The sequence below is a fragment of the Rhincodon typus genome, chromosome 15, assembly GCF_021869965.1.
Source record: "Rhincodon typus isolate 14 chromosome 15, sRhiTyp1.1, whole genome shotgun sequence".
NCBI classification, from domain to species: Eukaryota; Metazoa; Chordata; class Chondrichthyes; order Orectolobiformes; family Rhincodontidae; genus Rhincodon; species Rhincodon typus.
Genome location: NC_063346.1, coordinates 40765383 through 40790647, shown reverse-complemented (window position 1 = coordinate 40790647; position 25265 = coordinate 40765383). Strand labels below are relative to the sequence as shown.

Below are 25265 nucleotides of genomic sequence, written 5' to 3'. Positions count from 1 at the left end.
CTTGGCCTGCTGTATTCATCCAGCTCTACACCTTGTTATCTCTATTACTTGTATGCATCTATTTTAGCTGCCTTTCTATAAAACCTGGAATCCCCTGAATTTCTGAGAATTAGAGATCCAAGTAACTAAGAGGAATAAAGAAGTCAACAGAAATTAATATTACCAAGGTAGTACTGGATAAATTAATCGGCCTGAAAAGTACTAAAACTCTGAGACCTGATAATTACAACCTGGCATGTTTAAGGAGGTGGTTATACAGGTGATCATGCACTGGTAATCATCTTCCAAATTTCTATAGATTCTGGAACAGCTGCAGCAGATAGAAAGCTTGCAAAATTCAGCCCACTATTTAAAAAAGGCATAAGAGGTAAAAACAAAAGTGACCCAGCTGACAGCCTGACATCAGTAGGAGGGAAAATGCTAGAATGTGTCTTAAACGATGTGATAAATTGACACTTGGATAAAAATGATCTGACTGGATAGCACGGATTTGCAAATGGAAAAACGTATTTGATGATGTTGTTGACCTCAACAGGGTGTTACTCACAAAATTGAAAAAGGGGAGCTGATGGATGTACTATATTTGGATTTTCATAAGGTTTTTGATAAGCTCCCCCATGGAGGTTAGTTAGCAAAATTGAAGCATATGGTATAGGAGTCCATGTACTGGTCTGGAGTAAGAATTAGTTAACAGACAGAAAACAGACAGTACAAAAAATGTCAACATTTTCCTTGCTGCCATCAGTTCTGAGGAAGGGTCACTGAACCCAAAACGTTAACTCTGATTTCTCTCCCCACATGCTGCCACACCTGCTCAGCCTTTCCAGCAATTGTTTTTGAACAAAAAAAAGGGTCATTCTCATATTAGCAGGTTGGGATTAGTGGGTTACACCAAGAATCAATACCTGGGCTCCAGCTGTTCACTATATATCAATGATTTGGAGGTATGAAAACAAATACAACATTTCTAAATTTACAGTGATACAAAGCTAAGCAGGAAAGTGTGTTGTAAGGAAGATTCAATAAAATATTTTTAAGAGGATTTGAACAGGTTTCGTGATTGGGCAAGAACATGGCAGATGGAATATAAATGTGTGTTTATCCACTTTAGTACAAAGAACAAATGTGCAGAGTATTTCTTAATTAGCGAGAGGTTAGAATGTGTAGATGAACAAATATATTTAGATTCCCTTTGTCAATAAGTCATTGACAGCTAGCAGGCACGTGCAGCAAGATATTAGGAAATATAATGGAATTATAGAAAGTATTGTAATATGATTTAAGTACAGGAGTTGTGAAGTCTTGCTTCAATTGTATAGGAGCTTGGTATTCAGGGGCCTAGGTAGACAGTGACCATCTATAATGCTAGTGTAAAAACTTATATTAATGTATACCTAGGCACATATTTATTGACTGTTTTAAAAGGAAAACAATCATGTTGACTACCACAATCATGTGACTGGACTTTACACTGGCCTTCCATAAAATTTTCAGCAGCCAAAAATAAGCCAGACACGTACACTTCATGTACCTCTTGATGGTTCTGGAATGCTAAATATTGTGTAATAATCTGTCACAGAAATAAAAAGGTAACCAAAAAAAATCATAATAGAATTGCTAGTTGCAGCTATCCTGTAAGATGCCTTCATGACATTGCACATTTACTCTGAAATGTGCCATAAACACAATCAGTTATCAGCAATGCAAGAATTTGTCTCAATGCTAATTGGCCCCCAAACAGGGAGGCTTGGTCACGTGAATCTCACAGTACTGAACACAATCTTCGGCCAGAAGTGCCAAGTGGATGATACATCTCAGCCTCCTCCTGACTTCTCCAGCGTCACAGATGCCAGTCTCCAGGTAATTTGAGTCACTCCACATGAGGTCAAGAAACAGCTGAAGGCACCGGATGCTTCAAAGGCTATGGCCTTGACAAGATTCTGTCAATAGAACTGAAAACATGTGCTCAGAACCTGGCGCACCTCGAGCCAAGTTATTCCAGTTCAGCGACGATACTGGCATCTACCCAACAATGTGGAAAGTTGCCCAGGATATGTCCTGTACACAAAATGCAGGGCAAATCCAAAATGGTCAAATACTATCAGTCTACTCTCAATCACCAGTCAAGCGATGGAAAGGGCTATCAAGCAGCGCCTATTCAGAAATTACCTGCTCACTGACACTCAATTTGAATTTTGCCAGGGCAACTCAGCTCATGACCTCATTACAGCCTCTGTTCAAACATGGACAAATGAGCTGATTTCCAGAAGTGAGGTGACAGTGGCTTCCTTTGACATCAAGGCTACATATGACCGAGTGTGACATGAATGAGTCCTAGCAAACCGGAGTCAGTGGGAATCAGGGGAAACACTCTGCTGGTTGGAGTCATACTTGCCATAAAGGAAGATGGTCATGGCTGTTGGTAGTCAGTGATCTCAGCTCCAGGACATCTCTGCAGGCATTCCTCAAGGTAGTGGCTGAGGCCGAGTAATCTTCAGCTGTTTCATCAATGATCTTCCCTCCATCATAAGTGTATGTTCACTGATGATTCTACAATCTTCACCATTCATAACTCCTCAGATGGTGAAGTAGTCCCTGGTCAACTAAGCAAGGCCTGGACGAAATACATAAAACAAAAAAAAAAGAACTACGGATGCTGGAAATCTGAAATAAAAAGAGAAATTACTGGAGAAATTCAGCATGCCTAACCACATTTCTGTAGAGAAAGCAGAGTGAAAGTTTCAGGTCCAGTGACCAGCTTGGGCTGAAAAGTGGTACACAAGTGCCAGGCAATTACAATCTACAAGAGAGAATCTAACCACCATCTCTTGACATTCAAAGCATTACCATCGCTGAATCCCCCACTATCAACATCCTGTGGGTAACCATTGATCAAAAACTGAACTGGACTAGTCCTTTAATTGGTGGATATAAGAGCTGGTCTTAGGCTCGGAATCCTGTAGTAGTAATTCTTTTCCTGATACCTCAAAGCCAGTTCATCATCTTACAAGGCACAAGATGAGTGCAGCTCCAAAAACACTCAAAAAACTTGACATAATCTGTGATAAAGCAGCCTGCTTGACTGGTACCACATGCACAAATATTCATTCCCTCCACCACTGATACTCAGTAGCACAGAGTGTGCCATCCACAAGATGCACTGCAGAAATTCACCAAGGATCCTCAGACAAAATGACCACCTGTCTGGACCAATGCTACCCAATGTTCATCTATATGCATCCAGATTGGAAACGGTTTTAAGGTTTTGAACCAAAGAAAATTACTTCATTTAAGATGTTTATGGGCAGCTTCAATTTCAAATGCCTGTACCCACTGGTCAAAAACCGAGTTGCTGAAGCTGTTCAAATTCCATTTGTGTCTGATCAGGCCGTTCCTTTAGAAGTATGGAGGTTTGACTATATGTCTCTGGTACCATCTGCCATGCACTTTAAATAAGCCCATTTAATGCCTCATAGTCAGTCAGTATCCCTCTCCTCAGTAAAAAGGGAGCAATTTCCATGAACTTTCCTTGTCAGCCTGTTCTGTAATAGCAGCATCCATTGTTGGATGATAATTGCAGTGCTAACTTTTCAAAAGAGATAAAGAAGGTGTCTATCTCTTCCTTATCAAATTTAAGAATTAAATGGATAAATTTCAATTCTTCAGATCTTAATTCCAAATTAGATGTGGTTCCTTCACCACAGATATAGTCTCTTCTCATCTTGAGCTGTCTCAACTTAGACTCCCTTTTTCCTGAATTATCCTTCTTCTCTCTATTCTCATTCTGCCTTTCTCTCTTCCCCCACCCCCTCCATTTTGCATTTAAGAATTCAAGCTCTAATCTTACTTGTTCCAATTTTAATTTCTATTTCACTGTGCTCAGATTCTACCTCTAGACATTTAGAGTCAGAGAGATATACAGCACAGAAACAGGCCCTGCGGTCCAACTCATCCACACCAACCAGATATCCTAAATAAATGTAGTCCCGTTTGCCAGCATTTGGCCCATATCCCTCCAAGCCCTTCCTATTCATATACCCATCTAGATGGCTTTTAAATGCTGTAATTGTACCAGCCTCCACCACTTCCTCTGGCAGCTCATTCCATACACGCTCCACTCTCTGCATGAAAAGGTTGCCCCTTAAGTCCCTTTTAAATCTTTCCCCTCTCACCTTAAACCTATGCCCTTTAGTTTTGGACTCCTCAATCCCAGGGAAAAGACCTTGTCTATTTAACCTTTCCATGTGCCTCATGATTTTATAAACCTCTATAAGGTCACTCCTCAGCTTCCTACGCTCCAAAGAAAATATCTCCAGTCTATTCAGCCTTTCCCTATGTCTCAAACCATCCAACGCTGGCAACATTGTTGTAAATCTTTTCTGAACCCTTTCAAGTTTCACAACATCCTTCCTACAGCAGGGAGACCAAAATTGCATGCAGTATTTCAATAGTGGCCTAACCAATGACCAGTAAAGGCAAGCATACCAAATGCCTTCTTCACAATCCTATCTACCTGCAACTCGACTTTCAAGGAACTATGAACCTGCAGTCCAAGGCCTCTTTTGTTCAAAATCACTCCCCTGGACCTTACCATTAAGTGTATAGGTCTTGCCCTGATTTGCCTTTCCAAAATGCAGCAACTCACATTTACCTAAATTAAACTCCATCTGCCACTCCACAGCCCATTGGTCCATCTGATCAATATTCTGTTGTACTCTGACGTAATCGTCTTCGCTGTCCATTACACCTCTAATTTTGTTGTCATTTACAAACTTACTAACTATATCTCCTTTGTTCACATCCAAATCATTTATATAAATGACAATTAGCAGTGGACCCAGCACCAATCCTTGTGGTACACCAATGGGCACAGGCCTCCAGTCTGAAAAGCAACCCTCCACCACCACCCTCTGTCTTCTGCGTTCGAGCCAGTTCTGTCTCCAAATGACTAGTTCTCCCTCTATTCCATGTGATCTAACCTTGCTAAACAGTTTAACATGAGGAACCTTGTCTAATGCCTTACCGAAGTCCATACAGATCACGTCCACCACTCCACCCTCATCAATCCTCTTCGTTATTTTTTCAAAGAATTCAATCAAATTAGTGAGGCACGATTTCCTACATACAAAGCCAAGTTGACTATCTTTAGTCAGTCCTTGCCTTTCCCAATACATGTAAATCCTGCCTGTCGGGATTCCCTCCAACAACTTGCCCACCACCAATGTGAGGCTCACCAGTATATAGTTCCCTGGCTTTTCCTTACCACGTTTTTTAAATAGTGGCCTATGGCTATCAATGATACAAATGTCTCAGCAAGGGGCCCAGCAATCACTTCCCTAGCCTCCTATACAGTTCTAGAGTGCACCTGATCAGGTCCCGGGGATTTATCCACCTTTATGCATTTTAAGATGTCTAGCACCTCCTCCTCTTAAGTATGGACATTTTTCAAGGAGTCACTATTTATTGCCTCACGTTCTCTATCTTCAATGTTCTTCTCCATAGTAAACTCTGATGCAAAATGCTCATCTAGTATCTCCCCCAACTCCCGCGATTCTACACATAGGTGGCCTTGCTGATCTTTAAGGGGCCCTATTCTCCCCCGGTTATCCTTTTGTCCTTAACTCTATTTGCCAAAGCTATTTCATGTTCCCTTTTTGCCCTCCTGATTTCCCTCTTAAGTATACTCCTACTGCCTTTATACTTTTCTAGGGAATCACTCGATTTCTGCTTTCTATACCTGACATATGCTTCCTTCTTATTCTTGACCAAAACCTCAATTTCTCTAGTCATCCAGCATTCCCTACACCTACTAGCCTTGCCCTTCACCCTAACAGGAACATACTGTCTCTTCATCACCTGTTTTGCAACTTCTATATTTCTGGCTTTCAAGAGGAACTCCAACTTTAAATGCCTGGAAACCCCTTTGAATTCCTACAAGGACAAGGCTTTTACATTTTCGTAAGATCTTCTGTCCTCCTCTACGAAAACATTAAGGTTAAACATGGATATCTTAGCACTTCTAACCTTCATGATGCAAAAAAGATATTTCTGTAGTTTATTTTAAAAAGCTGCTCTGTAAGCAACAATGTAGCCTCCCCGCCGTCCCCGCCACCCCCACTCCAATTCTGTCATTCACATGTGGGAACATCCCAACGAGCATCCAAATCTGTTGCAACCAGCTGAGGAAGAGCAATTAAGTTTACCTCTTTTTAAATACCTCTTGGTCCGTCACCACAAATATTTTATTCCTTTTCAGAACGCAGATATCACACTTGAATTAAGTTGTAGTCTGCTACATCAAAATGAAGCAATAAATTACCAAGGTTTTCTTGAGTTAAGAATGAGGAATTTTGCTACCTACTAAGCCCAAGAAAAATGAATAAAGATGTAACATCAAACATAGATGATATAAACAAAAGGAGTGCTTGTCCAGTGGATACAAAAAGAATAAAGGGTACAGTTTAAAAGTCCTTCGAATTCTTGAGGTATTAGAGTTTTAAACTTGAGACCACTGTTGTTTATTCTTGTATTCTCAGCATTGGTGTAATTTGTAGATATCACTGTGGTTTAATGAATGCTTGCTACCCTAATTTGCTTTTCCAGCAGGTGTTGTCTTCCGAAAGGCTGGCAGAACTGTAGACGTCCTTCCAGCTTTAATTGTTACAAAATTAGTTTTTCCTTTTCTCTGTTCTGTTGCTCAAAAATGACAACTGAAATAGGTTAATTTTGTATTTCCCAGGTTTGGCTCCATTGTCATTTCAAGTGGAATCATTGCAGGTAAGCTTTGCTTAATAAAATGTGCATTTAGCATGCACGTGTTAATCAAGTAGGAGATGCAAATTTCTTGACCCTAACTCAGTTGTACGTCTCAATGTCTCTACGTAAAATGGTAATTTCAGCACAAAAGGTTTCTTTTTTTCCACAATGTGACACGTTGGCTCAATAGTTAGCATAACTGCCATACAATGCTAGGGACCCGTATTCAATTCCAGCCTTGGGTGACCGTGTTGAACTTGTACATTTTCCCTGCGTCCACATGGGTTTCCTCCAAGTGGTCCAGTTTCCTCTCTCAGTCCAAAGATGTGAAGTTAAGTGGATTGGCTATGTCAAATTGCCGCACTATGTCCAGGGATGTGCAGGCTAGGTGGATTAGCCGTGGTAAATGTTTCATTAAAGGGACAGAGGGGTGACGTGGGTCTGGATGGGATGCGCTTCAGAGGATAGGTAGACTCAATGGGTCAAATGGCGTCTTTCTGCACTGTGAGAGATTCTATGATTCACAGGTCTCTTGGACTTGCTTCAATCTGTTATCAAGTGATCATGGCAGCCATTCTAGGTCAGTATTTGCTCTCAGGACCAGGGAAACTGTAGAACAGTAATTACATACATACACACAGAAACATATGAATTAGGAGCAAAAGGTGTCCATTCAGCTCCCAGAGACCATTTTGTCATTTGATAAAATCATGTCTGATCTGACTGCGGTCTGAACTTCACTTTCCTGCCTACCTCTACGCCCTTGACTCATTTGTTATTCAACAATTAAAAATATTCAATTAATCTGTCTCTGTTGTTTCCTGAGAAAGAGAACTCCGCAGAATCATGACCCTCATGGAAAGTTTCTCACCTGTCTTAAATGGGAGATCCACTGTGCAGAATTTTCGACTACCTTGAACAGCAGGCAATAGCAAGGAAGTTGGGAAAATATGGCAATAATGGAAAAATCAGATATTTCATGTTAAGGAAAAAAAATACTATTTTCCATGTAGGGTTTAAATAGCAAGTTCTGAACCTTATGAATGAGCAGAAATTACACATCTTCCATGCATTTACATCCCATTATGATCACATTATTTCTATGCGGCTCCAAATTCTCTCCTCTTTTCTTGAGAACCAAATGGGGCCAGTTTCCAACATGAAGGTCAGAGTGGTTACCAGGCAGCAGCTGCTTGCCACTTGCTTCTCTGGGCCTTCAGTCAACTCCATCTTTATCACAACGTTCCTGCATCATGTGATTCCACCCTCTGTCCATACACGTAGGCATTGGCAAACCACCAGCCTCACCACATCACCATACCTGCTTTTGGTCCAACTCACCCACTATTTCAGCCCTTTCAAGGTTTCAATTTGGAGCTCAGGGATGGTCATGACATGCATGCTTCTGCTACATCTCTTTCCTATAGGGACTTACAAGCATCTCATGTATTTGCACAGAATACATCTTATAGCTCTCGGTTTGATTTATTAGCACTCACTCACTTTGTGCTTACTTACAGGTTGCCAATCTTTGTGGAAAGTATTGCTTTTAGAACAGAAGGAGAGGGAGGCAGTCCTGAAGAGTCAACGGGGTAGACATGTTGCTGTATGGCAATGTACTAAGTCAATGACACACCTATGCCAGCAGCCTACACAACAAAAACAGTGCACGTTCTTCAAGCAAGTTGCCCATGTATGAAAGTCAAATCCTTTGTGGGGTCAAAGGGTCTACAGCTTGTCACAATCAATCAAGGGACTTGCCTGATCTCTGCCTGGCAAGCTAGCCACTGTCAGTCCTTCAGGTCAAGTACAACCTGCCTGATGAACACAAGTACATCGGTCGGAGTGCTGTGGATACATACATCCAGGGCATGGGCCCATTTTTGCTCCAGTGTGACTGAGTATGATGGATGGAAGTGTAGTTAGTGGTAAGTGCATGATCAGGGGAGGGGATAAGGTGTCCCCAGTGAACAAGTAGGAAGCACAGAGGGCACGACAAGGTAGTAGCTTAGAAGGGTGAGGCAGATGAGAGCTTTGAGTGGTGTATTAGACTACACCAAGCAGCACCCCACCCCCACCAAAAAATATAGTAAGGAGATAGCCTAAACACTAATTTTTATATTTATTTAAAAGCAGGTGTAAGGTGCTGTGTTCCAGATGTGATTCAGTTGGTCCACCACCTGGCTTTAATCAAAACACCCAATATTTTTACAACACAATTAAAAATACACAAAAAAGGAATTGGCATAACTTTGAATCGATTGAAATACTTAACAAGGTAATGCATTACTTAACCATTAATCTCCAACTGTTTCAACATAGGCATAACCATTATCACACCCTTGGCAAAGCAATTTAGCAAAACAGTTAAGATTCTCATGTGTTGCCTCTCTCCAGTCCTGCAAAACAAAACACTGAAAGAAACAGTCTACCTCTTTTTATTTCTAAGAGGAAGCCTCTCATCTAACACTCTAGTAGCAGAGAACTCAAGCTGTTGGCTCAGCAGCAATAGAAACCTTCTCACTAACTGAAAATAAAACTAAAAACCTTCCTGGGTCTGTATGCGCACTGACCTTGCCCATTTGTGCTTCTTTTGTCTCATTTTAAAACAAACCCAGGAAGAATTCACAAGTTCTTTATCAACCTCACTTACCAATTGCCTGATCCCGATACCATTGTGGCAACACTTCTCTGTAAGAAAAGCAGCACAGAACACATCTCTCTTAAAGGCACAGTATGATCACAATGGAAAGTGTATAGAATTGTGAGAGTTGCAGTTCATGAGCCTTGGTGAGATGAGTGCTCAGATGCAGAATTTGAAGGAGTAATGACCCTGTAAGTATGAGGTAGCAGAGATGATGACATTTAACGTTGCAGAGCACAAAAGATCATTAACCTTCTTCTTGTACTGTTGTGTGTTGAATTTTACCCTAGACACTGCACTGACCTGAGCTACAAGCTGGTTCTAGGCTTTTGGAGTCTCTTTGCTAATCAGCAGGAAAAAGGACTGCTCTCCTTCTTACAATATGTCCACCTGCAATTCCAAGTCTTTGTGGGTGAATCGAGAAGATAACTTGCTTTTCTGTGCCACTTCTCTCAGAATAACTGTGTTGGATCATATTGTGAAAGGCAGTTCTTGGTTTGCAAAGTTTGAAGTGATATGAAGCTGAGGGCTTAAATATGCCATCAGCAGTGTGAACATCACAAATTGCCGGCTGTAATGAAAATTATTGGCACTCCTGTCACATAATTGCAGGAGATGGGTGACAGAGAGGCTGGTTGCAAATTAATGAGCTGTACAACAGATGATTGAGTGAGAAAAGCCAACTTAGGCTATGGCAAATCTCACCAAGAAATTGCCAAAAAAAGGGAAAGTTCAGTCCCTTGTTCTAGTCTCTCTAATAAGTGGAAACATCCTCTCAGCATACTCCGCTGATGCTTCTAAACTCGAATTTCCTTACAACAATTGTTAAACGAACTGCCTGTAGTTTCCTGCTTTCACTCTTACGCCTTTGTTGAATATGGAAGTTACATTTGCGCTTTTTCAACCTAATGGGACCTTTCCAAAATCCAAGGTACCTTAGAAGAGTAAAACCAACGCACCTATTATCACAGCAGCTACTTCTTTTAAAGCCAAAGGATGAAATCCATCAAGACGTGGGGACTTGGGAGGTTTTAGTTCTAATAATTTTCTCAGCATTCTTTTCCCTAGTGTTTTAAGTTCCTCTATCTCTTATTAGCAATTATTGTTGGGATGCTATGTATATCCTTAACACGAAAAGAGATGAGGGTTACTGGAACCGAAACGCTAACTTTGATATTTTCTTCACAGATGCTGGCAGACCTGCTGAACTTTTCCAGTAACTTCTGCTTTTGTTCCTGATTTACAGCATCCGCAGTTCTTTCAGTTTTTATTTTGAAAATAACCAATGCTCACTTCACTTATGACTGACTTTTTTAATACATGTAGAAATTCTTACTATTTCTTTTCCCCCCATACTCTAATTTTTTAATTTTTAATTTTAGTCGTTTTTTGCTGCTTTTAAATTCTGCCCAACTTTCTTGTCTGCCACCATTCTTCACCAAATTGTACACATTTTTGTTCAATTTTATTACATGTTTAACGTTCTTCTTCAGCCACAGATGGTGGACCCTCTTCCTACAGTCTTGCCTTCTCGCTAAAATCACAAACGTCGTATGTTCTTAAAAGCCCAGATATACTTGATTCAACAAGCAATAACTTCTATAACGATCTTTATAGTATGGCAAATAACATGAACAGTGGATTTTCATTGTTCCCTAATTTGAAAACCAGACTATTTCTAGATGAGGCAGTCAATCTGGGGCACCAGTTTTACAGTTAATCTACAGCACTAGTTTGTTCCTGGTCAGTCTTTCCGACACCAATTTTATAGTTGATCTACAGTGCTGGTTTTATGCTCAATCCATAGAAGTGGTTTTACAGTCAATCCACAGTGCATGATTAACAATTGATTCACAGTGCTGGTTTTACAATGGATCCACAATGCTAGTTTTACAATGGATCCACAGCACTGGTTTTACAATTAATCAACAACACCACTTTTACAGTCAAGCCATTGAACCTAGTTTACAGCCAGGGCCATAACAACAGCTTTACAGTCGATCCCACAGTGCTGAGTTTTACAGTCAATCCCACAGTGCCGGGTTTTCAGTTGATCCCACAGTGCCGGGTTTACAGTTGATCCCACAGTGCCAGTTTTGCAGTGATTCCACGACACTGGTTTTGCAGTTGACTCCACATTGGGAGTGAGGAGGTTATAGGGGAGCCTCATCATTCACTTGGGGTCTCCATTCCTACTATGGCGTATTAAAGTGCAAGTAAATGTGACATTTATGAACAATCAATTCAACTGAAGAAATGAGAATACCATGGAATTTTGTTTCGCTGAAGTGTGCCTTCATTCTGACAAGGTTGGAAACTTCTAGTCCACAGTACCATTTTTACAAACAATCCACAGTGTTGGTTTTAACAGCTCATCCATAGCATCAAATTTGTGACTGGGTAGCCAGTTGAAAATCTGTATTTTGTTAATAGATGAAATTAATTTATTTTATGTGATAAATAAATTCATATTATCATCATTGGTGATGGTGTTATATTTTGCAAAAGCTACATCTTTTTTTGCTAACAGAATATGTGTACCTTTAGAAAGGTTAATGTAAGTACAAAGTCTGAAAAAGATGCATTAGGCAGTGTGTGTTTATGGAACAATAGGTCATGTAGAAAGGCCAAGGCGCTTCACCTGAAGCAATATTTCATTGACTAGCTCTCCATCTAAAAAGTCTTTCCTTCACGCCCATTCTTGCAACATGATAAGGATCAAGCTCCGAGGTAGTCATCTACAACAATGACTTCCTTGCTTGACATTTCCTGTTTCAAGCTTTTGGTTTGCTTATCCACATCTCTTGCAGTCTTTTTTAATCTACACATCATCAGAGAAGCACAGGGCACACTGTATCCTTGTGACGATGAGAGAAAAATTGGCTTGGAAATTGACTGTGATTCTGATCTCATTGTTACCTTTTCTTGTGTTTTAAATTCAGTGATTACACCATTAGCGGGATCTGTGCTTTTCAAAAGCTCACACAAAATCTTTTTAATTTAATACAGATAAAGACAACATTACTGTTTCTATTTAGATGGAGTACAATTTATCTCTTCACTTAAAGTTAATTATTACACATTTTGAAAATCCCTTAAAAACTCAAAAGAGCATTTCCTTTTCAACATCCCAGGAAAGGGCTTACACAGAAAAGCATTAGTGCTAAAACTTAAATGGCAACAAAAAATCCTTATCTGTTCTTCCACTAGTACAAGAGTACTGCTTTGTGTCTACACAAGATTTCTGGCACAGTGGGAAAACCTGGTCAATCTCATATTCTTCCCTGGGACCTGTCCAAAGTGCCAACAGCAGCTAAGCTGGATATTAATATACCCTCAACCATCAAAAGCTGTCAGATATATAAGGCCTGACCATTTTAATACAGTATTTTCCCATCAAGCTCAATGTCGATGCAAACATTTTAAAAGACATTATTTTTGATAATAATTTGTCAATCTAATTTGGCATGCAATGTTGATCATTATGGTTCTGATGACTCCATATTCTGTGACCTCAGAACATGGCTATTAACTAGAGAATTAAACAATAGAAGTCAGCTGTATGCAATAGTTTGCTCTGATGCCTTTACAGATATTGTCATCAATGTATTCTCAGTAGACAAGTACTCAAAACCCCTGTCTGGAGGTCCAAAGCTGCAGATTACAACAGTTTAAGGAGACAAGTATTTACTTTTATACTTTTGTTAAAACAGATGTGTTTGAAATGATATTTCCACATCTCGCCTTGTTTATTCATGTTACACTTAGGCAGGCATTTCCATAAATTGCATCTTCCTGTCTGAATGTAGAAACAATGCACAGAATCTCTGCTAATATAACTGAATGGCACTTACTTGCTGCTTCTTGTTTGCCTTGAATACTATGATGGAGTAAACGTTACTTTTATCAGAGTGCAAAGGAGACCAGTAAGAATTAAGAAGTAACTTCTATTCATCAAAATTTCTCAATATAAATTAAACTAAATATACCTATATTTATTATGTTGTACTTACACATGTAAAATAGAACTGAAAATCAAATTTTCCTTCTATGGAAAAATAAGTGTTAACAGGGCACTCAGGACAGTGTTGGAATAGGCAAATGCATTTTAACACTAAATATTTAAAGATGGTAAAAATTATTTTTTTTGGTGAACTAGCTCTTGCTCATTACAATCAAAAATATTTAACTGGGATTTCATTTTTTTAAACAGACACAGAAGTTGTTTTTAGACTATCTCTGTGGATTTTATACATTTTGCAGCTGATATGAATTTTAGTTGCCTTCAGGATTGCATGATTTCAGACCCTCAGAGACAGGCTGCTATCCTATGCATCTAGGAACAGCAATAGCAAGTCTCAATCATCTCACAAGAGATTCTTGGCTTTTTATGTTACCTCTTTTACTCAGAAAGCAAAGCTTGTATAGGTTCTTTTGAAAAGTAACTGTATCTTTGAATGGTGTTGACGGCTATCTTAATCTCACACCTGATAATGCTTCAATCTCAGATGCCTTTTATGAAACACAAACATTTACTTAACCTTCATCTTTCAATAAATGCATCATTCATCTAATAGCTCATCATTTCATAGGGTAATATTTTGCAAAAATGCTTGATGCTTTATCTGGATGTCATTTTAATGGAAGGTTCAACATTTACATCACAACAGTAGAAACTGTGGGGGGAAACTGTCCACAGGGAGATAAAATGCCAGGAATAAATAGTGCCATTAGAATATGGTAAATATAAAAGATCTACTCTTGACTTGTGCTTTCAAGAATCATGGCACCTTGAAATTAGAAATTTAATGATAATTTTCACCCAAACAAATAGTTGAAACCTATCTTCAAAGCACAGGGTTTTTCTCCCTACAACCATTCTGCTGCATTTTTTGAATTAAGTTGATTTGAATGTATACATACTGATAACAATGAAATCTGTCCAAAAATATCATTATTGCAATGACAATTGTATGTTTTAAATTAAAGCATATATTCAAAAAAAGTTTAAAAATGTTAGTGTAATCTAAACATTATTGAAGAACTGCTTTCATTGTTATTGCTTTGGAAATTCTCTTTATTTTGAGCCTCATAATGTATCATGCATATCCAGAGTTGGTAATCTTTGGAATATAGGTTCCTAATGTTAGGCCAATAGCTGGTCTCAATTTTTTGTTTGTTTTGTGCATTTATATTTTCCTTTCCAATTTAAATGTTCATTCTAAATCTTTTTTAAAAGTGATTTAAGGCAATGTTAAAAAAAACTTGTCAAAAACAGTAGTCAGAGTACAAAGAAATTTATTTGATATTCTTTCTTCAACTTGCACAGAAATTATGAGGCAAATCCAAGAATGTATTTCTGTAGAAATGCAATTAGCTTTAGGGAGGAGGTATTGTTGGTAAATATGGCTTGTACACTATTTAAAATGATATTGTGACATTCTGAAAAGTAATTGAGATTGACCAATGAAGTTCAAAAAAGTCATTAACCCAGGGAGACTACGTAGCATTTCTGCACCATTATCAGGTTCGTTCTCTATTTTTAAAGCTTAACCACTAAATACTGTTCAAATTCTTATTGATATTTGGCACTGTAGTTCATCAAGTACAGTTCTGTAAAATGCTATGTAACAGCAAACGGGTTTATGTTCAGCAAAATGTCAAGAAAATTCAGAATTACAAGGGAAAATGTGAGACACTGTGTAGGATTGGTGAACCTGAGGTACTTGGCCATCTCTTTCCCAGAATTTCTCAAAAAATTGTTTCTCACTCCTGAAGGATTCTGAATTTTTTTTATAAATTGTACAATGCAAAAAAGCACATTTTCATATGGAAAAATGATAGCAACTGATTAGTCACAGTGAAACCTATTCTTTATCCAGCTTTTAATATCTTAGCCCATTTATTATCATAGGATTTTAAATATTTTCTATTCATTTAAGCACAACTGATCATGATTTATGTCATAACGTGATCAGTTTTAGTGAAATATTTACTTCTAGGTTAAAAGTGCCCCAGCTATCCACAATTAATCTGATATTAGGCCACATATTAATATCAGGACACATTAAATCATAGTAGCAGCACTACTTCTCCATACATCGCTGATTTCCAATATTTTTAGAGCTTTCCTTGTCCAATTTCTGAGCTAATCCACTCATTTTTCTCTTTCATTTTTAAATATACATAAACCTGTTCAGCTACAGCTGTTTAATATTGTACATGCTGGTTGGCAAAGACCAGCTGCCATCATTGTACTGTTGGGTATGATAATAAGAGGGCTTCACTCTACAAAATTGACTTTACTAAAGCAATCTACAATGCGGCACAAAAATTGTAAGGCGACTACAACATGTGAAACACGAGTGTGTAAATTTGATTGATGATGGCTTTAAAAATTCAGCAAATGTAGGTCAACAAAAGAGATGGTGAACTTTTAAACCTTTCCTGTAGCATAGAAAGAAGAAAAGCATGTAAAGCAGCATGTGGTTATCATACAGCAGCTCGCTGAATTAGCATAATGGCTTCTTCTAATGAATGTGTTTGAAAGCACCAAATGCTTGTGAGAGCGCCAAACCCAATATAAAGCTCTGCACGGGCACTGTACCTTTGCACAAATGTGTCACTTAAAGCCCACATGTCAGCTCAACGGTTGTTTGAGAGCATGTCCACAATTCTCATAGCATATAAGGCAAACTATCAAGTGTGGCAGCAAATGTAAGTATACAGCAGTTAATACAATCATTACATCGACCTATTTAGATATGAATATTATTCAAAGAGTGACTGTCATTACTGGTATATCTTTTTTAAAACAGTTAGAAAATTCTGGTTACCTCCGTAATTGCTTCTCCCTTACCTTTTTTGAAAAAATGATTATGTTTCAGTACAAAGTGATTCTCATCGCACCACAAGGTTTGGGAGGAAGTATTCAGACTGATAGTGTAGGTAGGGTCTGCAGGGACTCTTGTCCCCATTACAACATCACAGTTAAGTTGTCTCTTACACAAACTCTTCCAACCAATTATGTCATCATGGTAAACAACAGCACCATGGAAGTTATATTAAAAATAAATGAAAAGCAAGTTAGGTTAGTAGGATGCTTGATGGCTTTGATTTTTCAGAAATTAAAAAGATGGCATAAATTTGAACAGATCTGAACAGTAAGATGATGTAGTGATTCTTTTCAGCAAGGATAATCAATTTCATAATCTGTAAACTCACCTAATATGATGCACATTACATATCCAAAAGCAATATTGCATACGTGAATGTGTTTTCACAGTATCACTTGCTCATTCTTTTACAATTCTGTTACCTAATTTTTCATGAAAAATATATGAGTCCCAGAAAAAAAGCTGGTCTGTTTGAAACAATTGCTGTTTGGAATATGGAGCTAATGATCTTTATAATCAGTCATGAACTCCAAGCAAGGACCGAATAAACTATGTTCAGAAAATAAAGCAAATGACTCGAAGACTTGTAAAACAAGTACGACTTTGATTTTAAATCTACAATAGTAATATAATATTAGTGATGAAAGTACTATTAATTAATGCAAATCAAATAAAACTAGTGCTTTAGGGCAAATTCTATTGTGTGCAAGATTTTTGCTTATGCAATGCAAACCAAACTTTCAGTGATCACACAGAAAATCAGTACCAATAGAAATTAATATATCATCAGACTCATGTCTGGTTGCACAGAATTGCTGTGGACAATTAAATGAAGGCTTCATAAACTTAAAAGTCAAGAAAATATTAACCTGCTTTATATGTTATATGGATGTTGCTCTTTAATTCTGCTCTCATTCTTTCCTTGCTCTGGTCCCAGTGGCTAACACACTTTCTGTAACTGAGATGACAGTCAGGCTACTGGCCAAGTCTTTGGTTTTGAGCTGGCTAAATGAAAGTATGCCACATCAGCCCAGGAATAATACACACACTCTCCTTTTCTGTGTTTTTGTAATTTATTGCCTCCCTTTTTCGAAGAAGTTCTCAGAGCTTCTCCACAGTAGTGCAACTAAAACAAGTCTATGTAGGACTTGAAGTTCTATTCCATCTATCATATGGTGGTGCTCCAAACTAGAATGTTACCACGACAAGTCAGTTTCTTGACACCACAACGTGAGTGTCAGAAAATCAGAATGATTCACTTGCCAGCAGATTTGAGAAGATGTCGATAAAATATTTTGAAATTAAATAGAAGTTGCCAAAAATTTTAAGATAAATTATAAACGTATCATGATTCACAGCAAAGCAGAATAACATGCAGACCATCCTGGCACATGATAAAAATGGATATAAACAGTGATTGCAGCAATTACACATTATTCTCAAGTACTTCCTTTTAAACGATTTTAAATATTGGCATATTACAGTTGAAATTAACATTTGGACAAACTTGAATTTGTTAAATTCCTTAGAATTAAATCTGCAATCCCCGTTCAACCCAAATAGAGCCATTTATGGTCAGTTTTGGAGCCAGATTATTTATGTCACTAGTTTCCCAGGAATCAATGGACGTACTCGTGATTGAATCGAGCCAAAATGTGCATCCAAATCTCTATAAAATTTTCTTTTATTCTAAACAAAACCTACTTCTATCAGTCGAGTTAACCATTTGATCTATTGCAAAAATTAAGATTGCAGTAAATGGACATCCACGTGCTAGTGGAAGTGAGGCTATTTTCCATGATAAGTTACATTGTCCTGTTGTTAAACGCTGTCGTTTGCTTTCTTGGTTTCTGGCCCGTTGCGGCTTCAGTGTACTACTGATGCAATAGTACCCTCTGCTGTTTTAATTCTTAAACTACAGTGGCCACTGTAGGTGACTTGAACATTCAAAATGACTAGCCATGTGTGTGAACCCACACTTAGAAGACCCTACCATTCTGTTGATACCAAGGTTTGTTAATGACTTTCAAATCATGATTTTTGGGGAACAAGGTCATTGGGACATGAAGTTCTGACCAATGTCTTAGTCATAGGAAAACAGTGAGTTCAATACTTGCATACGTATAATGGTCTAAATACAGGGGGCTCACAGGAGTTGTGTGAAACCAAATCTGACACTGAAACACATAACAAATGATCAGAGGGATCAAAAGCTTGGCCAAAACACTAGGTTAAAAAGCTAGGTTTTAAGGAGTGTCTCAATGATGGAAAGCAAGGTGGAAAGGTATAGGAGTGATGTGATGTGCCAAGAGGAAGAATTCCAGATCTTGATAGCTGAAAGCACAATTACCAACAGATAGATTAAAATTAGGAATGCTTAAGAGGCCAGAATTCTTGAAGTATATATAACTTAGAGTGATGGGGAGGAGACTTAAAAATTGAGCTAGATAAAAACCAAAAGAACTACGGATGCTGTAAATCAGGAACAAAAACAAAGTTGCTGGAAAAGCTCAGCAGGTCTGGCAGCATCTGTGAAGGAGAAAACAGAGTTAAAGTTTCGGGTCCGGTGACCCTTCCTCAGAACTGATAGTGGCTGGGAAAACGTCAGTTTATATGCAGAAAATAGGGAGGCGGGTGTGGTAGGGAGTAAACGATAGGATAGAGCCCAAAGAAAGAGAAAGACAGTTGGACAGACAAAGGAGTTGCTAACGATCAGGCTGGGAGGGTGAATAGTTGTTAATGGGGACTGTTAGTGACTAACAACAGGGGGTGTGTAATGGCAGGCTATGTGGTAAAAAAGCCTGGTGTGTGGGGTGGGGGGCTGGGACATGGGAGAGTTTAGGCCCTAAAATTATTGAACTCAATATTGAATCCGGAGGGCTGCAGGGTTCCCAAGCGGAAAATGAGGTGTTGTTCCTCCAGCTTGCACTGAGCTTCACTGGAACACTGCAGCAAGCCGAAGACAGACATGTTGACCAGGGAGCAAGGTGGTGCATTGAAGTGGCAGGCAACAGATAGTTCAGGGATTTTTTTTGCGAGTAGAACATAAATGTTCTGCAAAGCGGTCACCAAGTCTACGCTTCCTTTCCCCAATGTACAGGAAACCACATTGTGAGCAGCCAATGCAGTAGACTAGATTCTGGGAAGTGCAAGTGAAGTGTTGCTTCACCTGGAAGGTATGTTTGGGCCCTTGGATACTGGGAGGGAGGAGGTAAATGGACAGGTGTTGCACCTTCGCCGGTTACAGGGGAAGGTGCCATAGGGCTGTGGGGAGGTGTTGGGGGTGAAGGAAGTGTGGACCAGGGTGTCCCGGAGGGAACGGTCCCTGCGGAAGGCAGACAAAGGGAGGGGAGGGGAATATGTGTCTGGTGGTGGCATCTTGCTGGAGGTGGCGGAAATGGCATCTGATGATCTTCTGGATGTGGATGCTAGGTAAGGATAAGGGGAACCCTATCGCTGTTGCGGGAGACACAAGACACAAGACACAAGACACAAGACACAAGACACAAGAACTAGGAGCAGGAGTAGGCCGTCTGGCCCTTCGAGCCTGCTCCGCCATTCAATAAGATCATGGCTGATCCTTTCGTGGACTCAGATCCACTTACCCGCATTCTCACCGTATCCCTTAATTCCTTTATTGCTCAAAAAAAAAATCTACCTTTTTTTTAAAAAGCGTTTACTGAAGTAGCGTCAACTACTTCACTGGGCAAGGAATTCCATAGATTAACAACCCTCTGGGTGAAGAAATTCCTTCTCAGTTCAGTCCTAAATCTGCTCCCTCTAATCTTGAGGCTATGCCCTCTTGTCCTAGCTTCACCTGCTAGTGGAAACATCCTCTCTACTTCTATCTTATCTATTCCCTTCATAATTTTATATGTTTCTATAAGATCCCCCCTCAATCTTCTGAATTCCAATGAATATAATCCCAATCTACTCAGTCTCTCCTCATAAGCCAACCCCCTCAACTCCAGAATCAAACCTCGTGAACCTCCTTTGCACCCCCTCCAGTGCCAGCATATCCTTTCTCAAGTAAGGAGACCAAAACTGCACACAGTACTCCAGGTGTGGCCTCACCAGCACCTTGTACAGCTGCAACATAACCTCTCTGCTTTTTATTTCAATCCCTTTAGCAATGAAGGACAAAATTCCATTTGCCTTCCTAATTACTTGTTGTACCTGCAGACCTACCTTCTGTGATTCATGCACAAGGACACCCAGGTCCCTCTGCATAGCAGCACGCTGCAACTTTTTACCATTCAAGTAATAATCCTTTTTACTATTACTCCTACCAAAATGTATGACTTCACATTTATTTACATTGTATTCCATCTGCCAGACCTTTGCCCACTCACTCAATGTATCTATGTTCCTCTGCAAAGTTTCACAGTCCTCTGCACACTTTGCTTTGCCACTCATCTTAGTGTCATCTGCAAACTTTGACACCCTACACGTGGTCCCCAGCTCTAAGTCATCTATATAAATTGTACATAATTGCGGTCCCAACACCGATCCCTGAGGCACACCACTAGTCACTGACTGCCAGCTAGAATAGCACTCATTTATCCCCACTCTTTGCTTCCTGTTAGCCAACCAATCCTCTATCCATGCTAATACTTTACCCTTAATGTCATGCATGCTTATCTTATGCAGTAGCCTCTTGTGCGGCACCTTGTCAAAGGCCTTTTGGAAGTCTAGGTACACCACATCCACTGGGTCCCCATTGTCCACCTCGAGGGAAGAGAAGGGGTGAGGGCAGAAGTGCGGGAGATGGGTCGGACCTGGTTGAGGGTCCTGTCGACAACGGAGCTGGGGAAACCTCGGTTGAGGAAGAAGGTGGACATTTCGGAGGCTCCCTTGTCGAAGTTGGCCTCATCTGAACATATGCGACGGAGAAGGAGGGACTGAGAGAATGGGATGGAGTCTTTACAGGAAGTGGGGTGTGAGGATGTATAGTCCAGGTAGCTGTGGGAGTCAGTGGGTTTGTAATGGATATTAGTGGCCAGTCTATCCCCAGAAATGAAAACAGAAATGTCGAGGAAGGGAAGGGAGGAGTCAGAGATAGACCAGGTGAAAGTGAGGGCAGGGTGGAAATTGGAGGCGAAGTTGATGAAGTTTTCCAATTCCAGACGAGAGAGGGAAGCAGCACCGACAATATCATCGATATATCAGAGAAAGAGTTGTTGTTGTTCAAAATTGAGCTGTTCAGTAACTGGAAGCCAACATGAGTCTATGAGAACATGGGTAATGGATAAATAATGTTGTGCAAGTTAAATTAGGATCATAAATTGGTTTCATCTGAGACCATTTTTTATTCAAGTTCTTATGATTTAAAAGCGTCATCCAGAGAATGTTGTTGACACCACCCTATTTCAAAATACAGTCACATGGCTTTGTATCAATTGTATTTAATAGGCTTCTAAAATCACTTTATTCTTCCATTTTTATATTTAATTCCATTTGCAGTGCACTTTCATAATTTTAACCAAAGAATTAACCATAGCTGTCACAGTCATTAATCTGAACCACAAGCTGGTCATTTATTTTGAATAAATTAATATAGGAAGGAGCATATTTCCTAACCAACATTCACTATCCACAGCTCAATGCTGGATCAGTAAAATACAATAAATTACATACCATTTGCTCCATCTCTCTCCAAGATTTCTCCAGCAGAATCATTGGTCCAAACCACCAGTCACTTGCCTTTGCTGAACGTTTCCCTTGAAACCAGAATTGTCGCAACCACTCAAATTCAACCTATAACAAAAAATGTAGTTCCACTTGAAAGCTGAGATTTCTTATCACTTGGGCACTATTATGTATTTGCTGATTTTAGTAAAGCTTAACATTACCCATCAGCACTGAGCAAATTTGTATATTGCTCCCAACATTAGTGCCAATGGCCTGCAATTTTGTGTCCTACATAGCAAGACTACAATACTGAAAATGGGTTGGAAATATTGTAGTCTGAAATAAGACCAGATGCATCAGTATCTGCAAAGAAAAAGACAGGTTAACATTTCTGGAGTTAGACTCTTAAGGAAATCTGAGAAAGGGTCCAAGCCTGAAGCATAAATCAATTATTTTCATTTTCACAAATGCTGAAAGACATGCACATTTCAAGCATTTTTATGCTGTAATTTAAGATCTTAAAGCAGATATCACTATTCTGAAGCTCCAAGCCTGTGGGTAAGTTATCTCCTATCATTGATCATTTTGCTAAAAATCTGGCTAGTGTGATTAACTCTCACATTTTGTTAGAAAAGGGTATCAATGGGTATATATAAATGGTGGGTAAATGGACTCAAGGTACAGACAAGATATGGTCAAATTGAATGGTGAAACAGGCTCATGGACTCCTGTTCCTTTGTTCCATCATTGTTATAGTTCCAATCGACCCTCACAAATGTCTGATGTAAGGATTTTACAATCAACCTGCTCAGAGATGCTACTTGACACGTTTGGAGCATTGTCGGCACACTACCAATATTCACAAGGACCCATAAAAATGTCTGGTATACACCATGTTCATCAAATACAAAATAAAATCAATTCTGGACAACAATTTCCTTCTAAAGTATACAAGTCACACTCAGTATTACAGGGACCACATATTTACGTGAATATGTAATATCTACATTGTATTTAATGGGGTTTTCCTACTATATAATACATGAATTCATAGTCTTACAGATTACATATCTTTAAAACAAAATCTCACAAAATGATTTAATTTTGTCCATGTGAACATGCAGTTACAAGTTTAGAAAATAAACTAAAATATCTGATTGCTTTTGAACATAGAGACTCAAAAAATCATACAACAGCTAATGAAGATATTCAATGGACAATTTCTTTGTGTGTTTAATGAATATTATGAATGTTACATTTCACAAAGAACATCCAAGCAACAGAAATAAATAGAATTACTAATTTCTGAATAGTTTTGCAACAAAAAAAATTAGAAGCATCGCTCTCGTCTTCAAGACAAACTGTTCATTGCTATATATTGCACACATACAGACCTTGAATATCAGATGTGCAGACATTTTATGCTGTCTGTCCTGCATTTTTAACTTTACATTAAGAACATGTACAAATAAAGAAATGAAAGTGGAAACCAGAAAATATGCCTTCTTTTTCTGTAGTTAATGATCCAGATAAATTTCACCATACAATAGCTTCTCATTAACCTGCATTTTATAAATCTTTTGGATCAAACAATCAACATTACCAGGAGAGAAAAACTGCCATGACAGCCTTTTGATGGTCACTTCAGGTCCATGCATGAGTCAAAGGAAAATACTGGCAATGACATGTGTGGTTCTGGACATTGGAAGGTGAGTAGGGTGATGGTGGTGGTGATGATGGGCTTTCGGAAGGGAAGAAGGTGGTATTGTGACTACAGAAACATAGAATTTATATTAAATTAGTCTGTTTTGCCCCGTTTCTGTGCAATCTTCAATATAGTAAAAGTACCTAATTCTTGTCATGCTATAGCTAACAAAATAATGCTCATGTCCAGAAAGTAGTCAGGATTTAAAGATTGATCAATGCGGGGCCAACACACAGTCAAACATTAGTATCAAAACTGGGAAACATCTCTAAAGATGTATACACCTACAAACATCTGTTGAATGAGAAGTGGCTCAGAGTCCAAATGTAGAATATCTTACTTATGGCATCATGGAGATGCCTGAAAGCTCCATTGCCACAATCTTTTGACTGATTGCAGAGAACAGGAGTTCACAGGGCCTTTTGCTATAGAAGGACAAAACAATAACTAATGAAATCACAATAATCAGGGCTTCAAACAATTTAAATAAAAGTATATTATTATATCAGAAATGGGAATTTCACTGACAAGATATTCCCTGCATGCTACTAAAATTACCGTAACAGGATTGAGAAAAGTTACAATTCATGGAACTTACATTAGCAACAGGGATAAAAAATTGGCTGAGGGATAGAGAAAATTAGAAGTAATGGTTAATGGATTCTCTTCAGGTCAGAGGAAGGTTTGTAGTGGACGTCTCCAGGAATTTATTTTGGGACTTTTACTTGTCCTGATCTACATTAATGGTCTAGATCTTGGTGAACCAGGGACAATTTCCAAGATTACAGATGATACAAAACTTAGAAGCATTGTAAACTGTGAGGAAGATTGTGTAACATCCACAATTTTGATCTTATCATGGACAGAAAGTTATCGATGCAGCAGCTGAAGACGGTGAAGTGATGAACTACCTTCTTTTTTTTAACCATGTGGGATTCCAACCAGTGGAGAGATTACTCCCAATTCCCATTGCATCCAGCTTTGCTAGGGCTTCTTGATGCCTGCTTAGTCAAATGCAGCCTTGACATCAAGGGCCGTCAATCTTGATTTTTGCACATAGTTGCTCTTTTGTCCCCTTTTGAACCAAGATTATAATGAGGTTTTTAGCTGAGTGGCCATGGTGAATCCAAACTGGAGCAGGTTACGTAAAGCAAGTGCTGCTTGAAAGCACAGTTGATGACCCCTTCCATCACTTTAGTGATGATCGAGAATACACTAATGGGGCAGCAATTGGCTGACTTGGATTTGTCCTACTTTTGTGGACAGCACAATCATGGGCAGGTGGATGACAATGTTGTAACTGCATTGGAACAGCATGGCTAGAGGCACAGCAAGTTCTGGAGTTAAAATCTTCAGTACTATTGCCAAAGTGTTATTAGGCCCGTAGCCTCTGCAGTACATTCATCCATTTCTTGATTTAACATGGAGCAATTTGAATTGGCTACAGACAACATCTGTGATGTTGGAGACCTTTGGAAGAGGCCGCAATGATTCACTCACTTGGCACTTCTGGATAAAGACTGGTGCCAATGAATCAGCCTTACTTTTTGCACTGATCTGCTCGCCTCCCCCATCATTGAGGATAGGGATATTTGTGCAGGTCCCTCCTCCTCCTCCAGTGAGTAATGTAATT

The 25265-nt window shown here is 39.1% G+C and overlaps 1 protein-coding gene across 1 annotated transcript in view; it reads right to left on the bottom strand.

Annotated features, from left to right (window-relative positions):
- The window catches only part of fto (FTO alpha-ketoglutarate dependent dioxygenase), a 321431-nt gene that overhangs the window by 242125 nt on the left and 54041 nt on the right, over nucleotides 1-25265 (bottom strand). Inside the window, exon 7 of the mRNA XM_048605987.1 lies at nucleotides 21934-22053. Coding sequence (XP_048461944.1) covers nucleotides 21934-22053 — 120 coding nt within the window. The remainder of the gene's footprint in view (nucleotides 1-21933; nucleotides 22054-25265) is intronic.